The sequence below is a fragment of the Acipenser ruthenus genome, chromosome 4 (genome assembly GCF_902713425.1).
Source record: "Acipenser ruthenus chromosome 4, fAciRut3.2 maternal haplotype, whole genome shotgun sequence".
Taxonomy (NCBI): Eukaryota; Metazoa; Chordata; class Actinopteri; order Acipenseriformes; family Acipenseridae; genus Acipenser; species Acipenser ruthenus.
In genome coordinates this window covers 14,849,502-14,862,115 of record NC_081192.1, presented here as the reverse complement: position 1 = coordinate 14,862,115, position 12,614 = coordinate 14,849,502, and the positions used below count along the sequence as shown (strand labels likewise).

General features: G+C 37.3%; 1 protein-coding gene across 2 annotated transcripts in view; it reads left to right on the top strand.

Moving 5' to 3' along the window:
- Positions 1-6,794, top strand: part of LOC117399688 (guanine nucleotide-binding protein G(olf) subunit alpha-like) — a 39,679-nt gene extending 32,885 nt beyond the window's left edge. The window contains exons 6-12 of one of the 2 annotated variants that reach the window (XM_033999024.3): positions 1,615-1,669; positions 2,661-2,734; positions 3,133-3,191; positions 3,468-3,588; positions 4,875-5,005; positions 5,385-5,452; positions 6,073-6,794. In XM_033999024.3, coding sequence (XP_033854915.3) covers positions 1,615-1,669; positions 2,661-2,734; positions 3,133-3,191; positions 3,468-3,588; positions 4,875-5,005; positions 5,385-5,452; positions 6,073-6,219 — 655 coding nt within the window. In that variant the 3' untranslated portion in view covers positions 6,220-6,794. The remainder of the gene's footprint in view (positions 1-1,614; positions 1,670-2,660; positions 2,735-3,132; positions 3,192-3,467; positions 3,589-4,874; positions 5,006-5,384; positions 5,453-6,072) is intronic. The other variant, XM_033999023.3, reaches the window with a different exon arrangement.
- Positions 6,795-12,614: the final 5,820 nt, after the last annotated feature.

The window sequence follows — 12,614 nt, the reverse complement described above, 5'->3', positions numbered from 1 at the left end:
TAAAGGCAGACACCCTACAGTTTCGCTAAAGGGGAATCCCCCGTAGCGGGGTTTGTAGTCATGTCTTTTATGCACACATACAATGTGCCTATTTGGCCAGTAGGGGTCATTCATTACAAACTTCAACAGTATATCCTGCTTTCCTGTCTGCTAAATAAAATGACTGCACATGTGCAGCCATGACTATCACTGTTTCTCAAAAGGAGAGAGGGTGGCATTGCTGCATGAGGATTGATGTCAGACTTATGTTACTGCATAGGTAGGTTAACAAAAGTGCAAAATCTAGTGTTTTCTTAAGGATTGTCTGCCCTCTGGTGGCCAATAGTTTGTATATTTACTCAAGGCAGTGATCTACTGTAGATTTTTAGGTAATTACTGTAGCCCTATAGGTAAAAGGTATCAATAAAAGGTGCCAATTCTAAAGCAATAATCCATACTTTTAAGGTCATTATTTTTTAGTCTGTTAAAAATAATATACAGTGTATGCAGATATAATAAGGAAGTGAAATCAATGAATAGTTGATTCATTGGGGCAGCAGTGGGGAGTAGTGGTTAGGGCTCTGGACTCTTGACTGGAGGGTCGTGGGTTCAATCCCAGGTAGGGGACACTGCTGCTGTACCCTTGAGCAAGGTACTTTACCTAGATTGCTCCAATAAAAACCCAACTGTATAAATGGGTAATTGTATGTAAAAAATAATGTGATATTTGTATAATGTGAAATAATGTATAATGTGATATCTTGTAACAATTGTAAGTCACCCTGGAAGAAATAAATAATAATAATAGTATAATGAAAACAAAACCTGTGCTCTAGGTTAACTGCATAGCAGCACATGAAATGCAAACCTTTATCAAGAACCAAAAATGCTGCATATTCACCCAAATGTATAGTGTGCTATAATATACTGCTGCCGCTGCATCTACTACTGCTGATATCTTATAACTGAAACATTGTATTTTCAGTTATGGAAACTCTTTGGGCAAAATCTAGTGGCAAGCTTAACCTTGACATGTGACCTAAGAAGGCCACTACATCAGGGTCATGTGACTTTGGTTTACAGATTATAAGACCTGCTGCAAAGCTTCAAGATATTGACTTCATACTTGGTGCATTCTGTGATTCCCTAGGTCTAGTTCAGATTGTAATGCGGAGGCCATATGAAGGATATGTGACTTTTGAAGTTACAGCTTGCAGAGATACAGTACACCGCTGTATTATTTCATTTTCTTGAGTTCCATTACCAGTGTTGTCCATTAACAATGATCCCTTTCACTGCCTCATTGCGATAACATCTGGCCATATCAATGATACAGACCATATCCTTTTACATAGGGTTTTTATAGTTGGTACACAGCTGAATTCTATGATTCTATCAACTAAGTTCCATTATCAATGGTGTCTGGTGAACATTAACCATTTCAGTGCCACATTCTTTTAACCTCTGACTATATTAATGATCAGACCACTCACTTTCAGACAGGATCTTTACAAGCTGTATTCTGTGGTTGTCACAATAAAGTTCTGTTACAGGTGGTGTTCAGTACAAATTAACCATGCCACTGTCACATTGTGGTGTTTGTATTTATCATATTTTCTTTTCTTCCTTGTGCAGCTTTTTGGACAAAATTGACTCCGTGAGACAGAATGACTACACACCCACAGACCAGGTAAGCTTTGCAATCTAGTTAGTATTTTCAAAATAATTCATTTCATTATTCTTTTTTAAGTTGTTGTTATTATACAGATGTTACAGAAAAAAGTTTATTTCATGCTGTGTATAATCGTGAACAGAAATATTGCATGGGATTCTGTGCGAAAGAGTTCAGTCAACACTTCACTTGGAACCTGGTTGACTGAGTGTGACAGGCCAGAAAGAAACACACACAGACAGGCAGTACTTGCAGTGAATCCGAGACGCTGCGGCGCTCAGTGTTTAATTGTAAAATAAAAAGTTTAAACAGAAAACAGGACACGGCACTTGAGGCCAAAATAAATAGACAAACAAAACGGATTAACACTAAACAAACAGTGGACGAACAAACAAACACGGTGAGTAAAAATAAACACACAAGTATCGTGCTGGTTCTTCCAGCAGGAAATAGCAATGGTATGCTTTGCTTTAATTTACTTTACTTTAATTCTTACTTTCTCCTTCTCTCTCACCCGTTCTCCACTCACCGAACACACAACCCAGAGTGAATGAAATGTGCATCTATATATACTGTTGTGCCGGGATTCAATTACTAATTAATAATTCACTTGAATCCCAGCACGTGAATTAATTATGTGCAACCTCGTGCTCACATATTAAATACTTTAAATGCACGTGAAGTGCAATCCCCGTGCCTAAATACAATTATACATTTTAAATAACTCGTGCTGCACACACCCATTTATATCCCGTGCAGCCATCTCTATTCACCAACATTAACACACCACACGCAACATACAACACAGAAATGCACACAGGGGCGGGGCACATTGCCACACTGAGGTGATAAGGAAAATCTTCCTTAACGGCAAGTATTCCTGACTTGCGAAGTACAAATCCAGCCCATTTTTATTTTATTTAATTTAAAGTTTCATTTTGCAAACTGTATATGAAATTGAAATGTTACCAACGTAAACTTGACGTGCATTGTTTCTGATTTGCTTTAGGACCTGCTCCGATGCAGAGTTTTGACATCAGGGATTTCTGAAACACGATTTCAAGTAGACAAAGTAAATTTCCAGTAAGTATATAGATGGAGATCTGTAAAATGTTAAAGGGGTAGACGTACTTTATTTTATTACAGTAAGTGCTCTCGTCTTGAGTCCACAGTGGTCAGTTATCTAGAAAGTGATGCCCGCTGTGCTGGATAGTAATGTTGGCATATACAGTGGAATGCCTTTTTTCAACAGAGATAGAGTAAGAGAGAGCTGTATCTGAATCTGGGGGTATGTGGAGACCGTTTTCCGTCTGTATGTTACATTTGTACATGTGCAAACAGTGTATATAGGTCATCATGGTGGTCTACTTTTGTTTGCTTGTTTAAATTACATACCATGACTAAAGAAAAGTGATCCCCTCACGAGGTAGCAGTCTACATCATAATTGTGGTATTTTTTATTTTATTTTATTTTTTTACAGCATGTTTGATGTGGGAGGACAGAGAGATGAAAGGAGAAGATGGATCCAGTGCTTTAATGGTGAGTTTTATCACATCATGCAATTGTTTTGCTTGCTGGTAGAGGGGTTCTCGCAAAGTTTCTTTTTTGTTTGTTTTAATTCAGTACTAATACCTATTTTTTCCAACAGCGACATATTGACTTATTGTATTTTGTGCTCAATACTGTTTCCATTGACAAAGAAAAAATCTGCTAAGGGCATTTCTCTTGGCTGTAAATGTTTAGTTGAGTTTTGTAGCGAAGGTCCAGATTTGGAGGTGAAAAAATATGTTTTGTTCCTTTTTTCTTTCATTCCAGATGTCACTGCTATTATCTTTGTTGTGGCCTGTAGTAGCTACAACACGGTGATAAGGGAAGACAACAACACGAACAGGTTACGGGAAGCACTCAACCTCTTCATTAGTATCTGGAATAACAGGTAAAGGTTTCCACAACAGATAAAACTGAACTAGCAGTCAACACATTCTAAGGTTTAAAAAGAAAACCTGAGGCCCAAACCTGAAAAATGTCCTCCGAGTGACCCAATTAAACAGATGACTATAACCTCTCAAATGTGTTTTATTAAAAAAATTCTCAACGCGGTTTTATCCATTCTGAAAGCTCTTGTGTGCACTAAAAAGAGACAGTCAGCTGCCAGGTATGTTTGTACTTCTAATTACTTTACGATTTCAGCTACGTGCCTTAAGATGACAGTGGCTGCAATTGAAGGACTGTGACTCTATTGTAGTTTTTTATACACAAATAAACTTGTGTAATAAGCGGGAGCTCCCAGGGGGCGGCACACAATTGGCCGAGCGTCGCCCGGGGGGGGGGGGGGGGGCTGGGCTTAGGTTGGCCAGAGTGTCTTCGGCTCACCACGCACCAGCGACCCCTGTAGTCTGGCCGGGCGCCTGCTGGCTTGCCTGTAAACTGCCCAGGACTGCGTTGTCCTCCGACGCTGTAGCTCTGAGGTGGCTGCATGGTGGGTCTGCAGTGTGAAAAGAAGCGGTCGGGTGAAGACACACACTTCGGAGGACAGCGTGTGCTCGTCTTCGCCCTCCCGAGTCAGCACGGTGGTAGTGGCGTTGAGCTGAAAAATAATTGGCTATTCTAAATTGGGAGAAAATTATAAAAAAAACAATTGGTGACTACTAAATTTAATAAATAAATAAATAAATAAATAGTGTGTATGCACTGAACAAAAAAATTATCAGCGTGGGGGTGGCACGTCTCCCCTCTGCCCAATGGGTTAGACGGCTGTGTATACAGCCATATTTTTTTTTAATTTGTTTTCTTTGTCCAGCCTTTGCTTTTAGTTTATTTTTCAGCACATATTGCTACGTTGTATATGATGTAGAATACGTGATTGTATGTGCAATACTCTCAAATAAATATGGTTTTGAATGTGCGGTTCTTAAGAACAGTATTATTGTCATTGCTTGTGCTCTGGCACCTCTGTCTGTACAATTACTGACTGTAACCCAAGTAAGAGCATTGAGGAAATGAGTGCACTAAGTGGCCCTGTGACCTACAAGGGTAAGTATAGTGAAAGATTACTGTTATATTAGAGAATAGAAAGCTGGGAAGGCCAGCAGTACCCATTATTTTCTTGAGAACTGATTCACACCAGCTTTGCTTATTGACTAGCTAATTCAAAATAGTAAATAAAAAAATAATAAATTACATTTTAATAAAAAAAAAGACTTTCTTTTATTTTTCTTTAAGGTTCTTACGGACGATTTCAGTCATCTTGTTCCTGAATAAACAGGACATGCTTGCCGAGAAGGTGTTAGCAGGGAAATCCAAAATTGAAGACTATTTTCCTGAATACACACGTTATACTGTACCAGATGATGGTAAATATATATTTTCACAATTTGCAAATATATTTTATTATTTGTATTATACTGTATCGCAAAAAAGCCAAATAGCTTGTTTTGAAGCAGTAATAATTCACTTTTGTTACTGTTTATTTTATTTTGATATATAGACCAAATATATTAGCTATCTACATACAGTACTATATGTTCAACAGGACCAAGTAGAAAAATGAAAGCAGTGCAAAATACAGATTTGCAAAATAAAGTGACTGCACAGACCAGAGATAAGCACTTCAACAGCTTACAATGGTTGTTATAAAATATTAAATGCTTTGTTATTGCAGAGAAAATAAAATATTGTCAGACAAGCTTTATTAAGATATTAATTTACTTCTTGCTTTTCCCAATTGAACAGCAACACCAGATCCTGGCGAGGACCCCAAAGTGACTAGAGCAAAATTTTTTATTCGGGATGAATTCCTTGTAAGTTTTTATTTATTTATTTATTTATTTATTTATTTATTTATTTTCGTTGATGTAAAACGAATGACATGGCATATATATATATATATATATTAGCAGTATTGATATTATTATTATTATTATTATTATTATTATTATTATTATTATTATTATTATTATTATTTATTTCTTAGCAGACGCCCTTATCCAGGGCGACTTACAATCGCAAGCAAATACAAATAAACCTCCAGACAGAAGGGGTACAGTTTTAAAAAGAAGATTGAAAACCACTGCCCAAGGTTGTGGGATCCTTTTTTTTGTTTATCAGAGATAGCTGCTTAGGGATTACACTTACTACCTTGACTTTAGCGCTGTTGTACATTTATAATCTTCAGATGTCTTCTATAACACTATGTACTATTATTCAACCCCTGGCGTAAGGTATGTAGAATTACTAAAAAATGATCAATGTCTTCAAATCTGAAGCATAGATCTTCTTTTTATAACCTGTGTGATACCTAGAGGGCAAGGTTCCAGCTTTTGTTTCTAGACAGGACAGGCAAGATTTACATTATCTAGAAACATCTAAAAGTACAATAAACGGGCATGACATTTACCTTTCTTTTGGTGTTTTATTTCAGAGGATCAGCACAGCAAGTGGTGACGGCAGGCACTACTGCTACCCTCATTTCACATGCGCAGTAGACACAGAAAACATTCGCAGAGTGTTCAACAATTGTCAAGTCATCATTCAGATAAAGTACCTGTCCCAAAATGAACTGTTGTGATTGGGAACACCTTGGAACCTGTGGTTTTAAATGCTTTGTTCTATATGACATTCAGACCTATCCCTGTGTGGGTTTCTGTTTTTCTTTTCAACACTGAAGAATACTTGATGAGGAAAAAAATGATATAATGCACTTTGCATCAGGTTACTAAATACCGTTGAGGAAGTATACACACAATGTAGCAGCACCACAATATTTATCACTCTGTCACAGTTTTTAGCGTTATGAGTTGCAGGTCGACTGAAAAATAACTGACCTCCTCGTGTAAACCGTCTGCAGGCACAGAAGTAGAGTAGATAAGAGGCATGGTAAAGGCGAGAAGCAATTTTTCTGGTGTTTTTTGGAGCTAAAAGTCTCTGCACACCTCAGGCCTTTGAACAGCAGCTGCTTTTAGCCTATTGTGTCTAGGAAGAAATACCACAATCACTAATGTTATTTGTTCAGTCCACAAATTATCCTTTTAGCTTAGATCGTTCTTGGGCAATAGTTGGACAATATATATATATATATATAGAGAGAGAGAGAGAGAGAGAGAGAGAGGTCAATAGTCCTATCTATATATATATATATATATATATAGAGAGAGAGAGAGAGAGAGATCTAGATATATATACAATATATATATATATACACATATATATATACATATATACAGTATATATATACATACAGTGTATATGTATATGTATATATATATATATAACACACATATATATATATATATATATATATATATATATATATATATATATATATATATATATATATATATATATATATATTGTTGTGTCAGTGCCTCAGAGTTTCATGCATTTAAATGAGGATTTTTTTCCACTTATCTACACACCATACTCCACACTGTTAAGGGGAAAAAAGTTATATATTAAAAATACAAAACTGAAAGCCCATAATTGGATAAGTCTCCACCCCCCTGAGTTAATACTTGGTGGAAGCACCTTTGGCAGCAATTACAGCTGTGAGTGTTGGGATAGGTCTCTACCAACTTTGCACACCTAGATTTGGCAATATTTGACCATTCTTCTTTACAAAACTGTTCAAGCTCTGTCAAGTTCCACATGGCTACAGAATATGTTTTTTTGCATACTTCAAACAGGATTCAAGGTGGGCTTTCTTGAGTAATGGATTCCTTCTTGCCACCCTACCATACAGGCCAGATTTGTGGAGTGCTTAGGATATTGTTGTCACATGCACACTTTGACCAGTCTTGGCCATAAAAGCCTGTAGCTCTTGCAAAGTTGCCATTGGCCTCTTGGAAGCCTCTCTGATCAAGTCTCCTTCTTGCTCAGTCATCCAGTTTGGGGGGACGGCCTGATCTAGGCAGGGTCTTCGTGGAGCCATACACCTTCCACTTCTTTATAATCATCTTGACCGTGCTCCAAGGGATATTCAAGGACTTTGATATTTTTTTATACCCATCCCCTGATCTGTGCCTTTCAACAACTTTGTCCTGGAGTTCTTTTGAAAGTGCCTTGGTGCTCATGGTTGAGTCTTTGCTTTGAAATGTACTACCCAGCAAAGGGAACCTAAAGGAACTGCTGAATTTATCCTGAAATCATGTGAATCACTACAATTTAACACAGGTGGAGGCCACTTAATTTGATGTGTGATTTTGAAGGCGAGTGGTTACACCTGAGCTAATTTAGGATTGGTATTACAAGGAGGGTGGACACTTATCCAACCAAGCTATTTCAGTTTTTATTTTTAATTGATTTTCTACAAATTTCTAGAATATTTTTTTCACTTGGAAGTTGTGGGGTAGGATGTGTAGATAAATGAAAAAATATATTTTAAGCATTTTAATTCCAGGCTATAAGACAACAAAAGGTGAACATTTTGAAAGGGGGTGTAGACTTTCTATAGGCACTGTATGTATATATATTATATATATATATTATATATATATATATATATATATATATATATATATATATATATATATATATATATATAATATATATATATATGTGTGTATATACAGACGTGCTCAAATTTGTTGGTACCCCTCCACAAAAAACGAAGAATGCACAATTTTCTCTGAAATAACTTGAAACTGACAAAAGTAATTGGCATCCACCATTGTTTATTCCATATTTAATAGAAATCAGACTTTGCTTTTGATTTTTTATTCAACATAATATTGTATATAAGAAAACAAATGAAAATGGCATGGGCAAAAATGATGGGACCGCTAACCTAATATTTTGTTGCACAACCTTTAGAGGCAGTCACTGCAATCAAACGTTTTCTGTAGCTCTCAATGAGAGTTCTGCACCTTAACAGGTAGTTTGGCCCACTCTTCCTGAGCAAACTGCTCCAGCTGTCTCAGGTTTGATGGGTGCCTTCTCCAGACTGCAACTTTCAGCTCTTTCCATAGATGTTCGATAGGATTCAGATCAGGACTCATAGAAGGCCACTTCAGAATAGTCCAATGTTTTGTTCTTATCCATTCTTGGGTGCTTGTGTGTTTTGGGTCATTATCCTGTTGGAGGACCCATGACCTGCGACTGAGACAGAGCTTTCTGACACTGGGCAGTACGTTTCGCTCCAGAATGCCTTGATAGTCTTGAGATTTCATTGTGCCCTGCACAGATTCAAGGCACCCTGTGCCAGGCGCAGCAAAGCAGCCCCAAAACATAACCGAGCCTCCTCCATGTTTCACTGTAGGTATGGTGTTCTTTTCTTTGAAAGCTTCATTTTTTCGTCTGTGAACATAGAGCTGATGTGACTTGCCATAAAGCTCCAGTTTTGACTCATCTGTCCAAAGGACATTCTCCCAGGAGGATTGTGGCTTGTCAATATGCATTTTAGCAAATTCCAGTCTGGCTTTTTTATGTTATTCTTTCAAAAGTGGAGTCCTCCTGGGTCTTCTTCCATGGAGCCCACTTTCACTCAAAAAGCGACAGATGGTGCGATCAGAAACTGACGTACCTTCACCTTGGAGTTCATCTTGTATCTCTTTGGCAGTTATCCTTGGTTCTTTTTCTACCATTCGCACTATCCTTCTGTTCACTCTGGGGTCGATTTTCCTCTTGCGGCCGCGCCCAGGGAGGTTGGCTACAGTTCCATGGACCTTAAACTTCTTAATAATATTTGCAACTGTTGTCACAGGAACATCAAGCTGCTTGGAGGTGGTCTTGTAGCCTTTACCTTTACCATGCTTGTCCATTATTTTCTTTCTGATCTCCTCAGACAACTCTCTCCTTTGCTTTCTCTGGTCCATGTTCAGTGTGGTGCACACAATGATACCAAACAGCACAGTGACTACTTTTCTCCATTTAAATAGGCTGAATGACTGATTACAAGATTGGAGACATGTGTGATACTAATTAAAGAAACTAATTAGTTTGAAATATCACTATAATCCAATTATTTATTATCTTTTCTAAGGGGTACCAACAAATGTGTCCAGGCCATTTTAGAATATCTTTGTAGAATAAGCAATAATTAATCTCTTTTCACAGCTTCTTTGCTTTATTCTATGACATACCAAAGGCATGCAAGTATACATGATAAAATAGCTTTTAATTTCATCACTTTTCAGGAGGAATGAAGCATTATTTCAATGAGCTGTAAGGGTACCAATAAATTTGAGCACATCTGTATATATATATATATATATATATATATATATATATATATATATATATATAATTTTTTTTTTCTTTCTCCTGCTGGTTTATTATGCTGTACAGACTGTAAAATGTAATATTATTTTGTACAACTTTATTGAAAAAAAATACTTGTAGAAGATCTTTGTGCCTTGATTATGGCTGTACCTGTAAAATGAGCTAAGATGTAAGTATGTTTTTGATTGCGCTGTACAGCTTGATGTCAACCCTATCTGCAGTTGTGACTGTGGGTAGGGACTTTATCTGGAGAGTTTAGTTTTTTTCTGGTTTATAAAAAAAAAGGAAATGCTCTTTAGTAAAATCCTGTATAAATTATGCAAATTAACCACTTACCTACAGTGATGACCAGATGTTGCAGCAACATGCCTTTTTTTCTTTTCTTTTTTGATTCTCAGCTTTAAAACATTGGAATCCATTCAAGTGTCCAAATTGCAACCTGGCGCTGTTTTAATAGGAACCAACTTTTTCGATAGAAAGTATGATTAAAGATATATATACATACATACATACATACATACAGTGGTTTGCAGAAGTATTCAGCCCCTTAAGTCAGTACTTGGTAGAAGCTCCTTTTGCAGCAATTACTGCTATGATTCTTTTTGGATAGGTCTCTACTAGCTTTGCACAGTAGGATGGTGACATTTTTGCCCATTCTTCATGGGAAAATTGCTCCAGTTCTGGTAAGTTTGTTGGGGATCGTCGATGGACTGCAATCTTCAAGTCTCGCCATACATTTTCGATTGGATTCAAGTCAGGACTTTGACTGGGCCACTCAAGAACATTAATTCTCTTCTTGTTCAACCACTCCAGTGTGGCTTTGGCTTTGTGCTTCGGGTCATTGTCCTGCTGAATGTGAATTTCCTCCCCAGTTGGCTAACTCAAACAGGTTTTCCTCAAGGATTCGCCTGTAGTTTGCACCATCTATTCTCCCCTCTATCCTGACAAGCTTCCCAGTCCCTGCTGAAGAGAAGCATCCCCATAACATGATGCTGCCACCACCATGCTTGACAGTTGGGATGGTGTTGGCTGGGTGATGTGCAGTGTTGGGCTTGCGCCAGACGTAACGCTTGGAATTTAGACCGAAAAGTTCAATTTTTGTCTCGTCTGACCACAAAACCTTTTTCCACATGCCTGCAGTATCATCTGCAGGCTTTTTCACAAACTCCATACGTGCTTGAAGATGAGTCTTTTTGAGTAATGGCTTCTTTCTTGCCACCCGTCCATACAGGCCAGCTTTGTGTAGGGACCGGCTTATTGTTGATGTGTGAACACTGACTCCCATCTCAGACACAGAACTTTGCAGATCTCTCAAGTTCATTGTTGGTTTCAGAGTGCCATCCTGAACCAGTTTCCTGCTTGCCCGGCTGCTCAGTTTGGGAGGGCAACCTGATCTGGGTAGTGTCTGGGTGGTATGATGCATCTTCCACTTCTTAATGATGGACTTCACTGTGCTGAGAGGGATAATCAGCGCCTTTTGAAATTTTATTGTACCCTTCTCCTGCTCTGAGCCTCTCTACCACTTTATCCCTGACTTGTTTTGAAAGCTCCTTGGTCTTCATGGTTGCTTTGTTGGATCACTATGTGAGTTGCAGCTTGAAAGTCTTTATATACCTGAGGGAAATTATCTACAAGTTAAACCACTTTGTGTACACACAGGCTGAAACCATTTCACTAATTTTGTGACCTTTCAAACAAATCATTTGCACCTGAGCTGATTTAGGGCTGCAGTAGCAAAGGGGAGTACGCTCAGGTGCCAACAAAATGTGAAAACTCTGCAGGGGGTGAATACTTCTGCAAACCACTGAGATATAGATATATAAATAGACAGTTTTGTAATTCTTTGGTCATGCATAGACCTTCACAATTGCATAGGCATATAGTGAATGTGTGAGCATGATTAAGTAGGCTCTTAAATCCTTGTACCAACAGCAGCTTTTATTGTGCAAGTAAATAGTAAGAGAAAAAAAATAAGGTTTAAACCCTTGTGTCTGGCCTACAAGAATTACAAAATTATACTTTTATTTCTCTTTTAATAAAGAGGCACATTAGAAAAGTTTGTTTTATTTAAAATAGTGTATAGTTGAGATGTGTGACTTTCTCAGATTTGAATAATTTATGAAAATGAAGATTCTCAGAACAAGTTTAAATAATTTAAACATTTAAAGAAGAAAAAAAGAAAAAAATGCTATAGCAATAAGGCACATTCATTTTTAGTAACTATTACAGTGCTTTATATTTTATACATAGGTGTTATGTCTCTGTGAGCGTATGATTTTCATGTATCCAAGATAACCTGTACAATTTGTACAATGTTTAAAATTACAGTTGCAACCCAGATAACAACCTGACATTTGTTCTATGTTGATAGAAGGTCAACAACGCCAGCGACCATCGCAGCAATTGATACAACGTTGACACAACGTTGTTTTTTTCCAATTAATTATTGGCAGTCTTTCTAGAGCTAGGAAGCAAACATTGATTCAACATCGATTCAACAAGGACATGAATAAATAGTTGAAAGTCAGAAATCGAATACATTTACAATATTATTTTAGCGTGTAACATTGTTTATTAATCCGCCTAAATAGTCTCGTCTGGTTTTGAGGTTTATTTCAGTCCTCTTAGTTTAACTGATTTTATATCTTATTTAGCAAAACTCACTAATTTAGAGCTTGCATGAAAAGGAGAGCCATTTAAAATTGAGGTTGGGTGATAGAGTACTGTATAAGGAAAGTAATTATTACT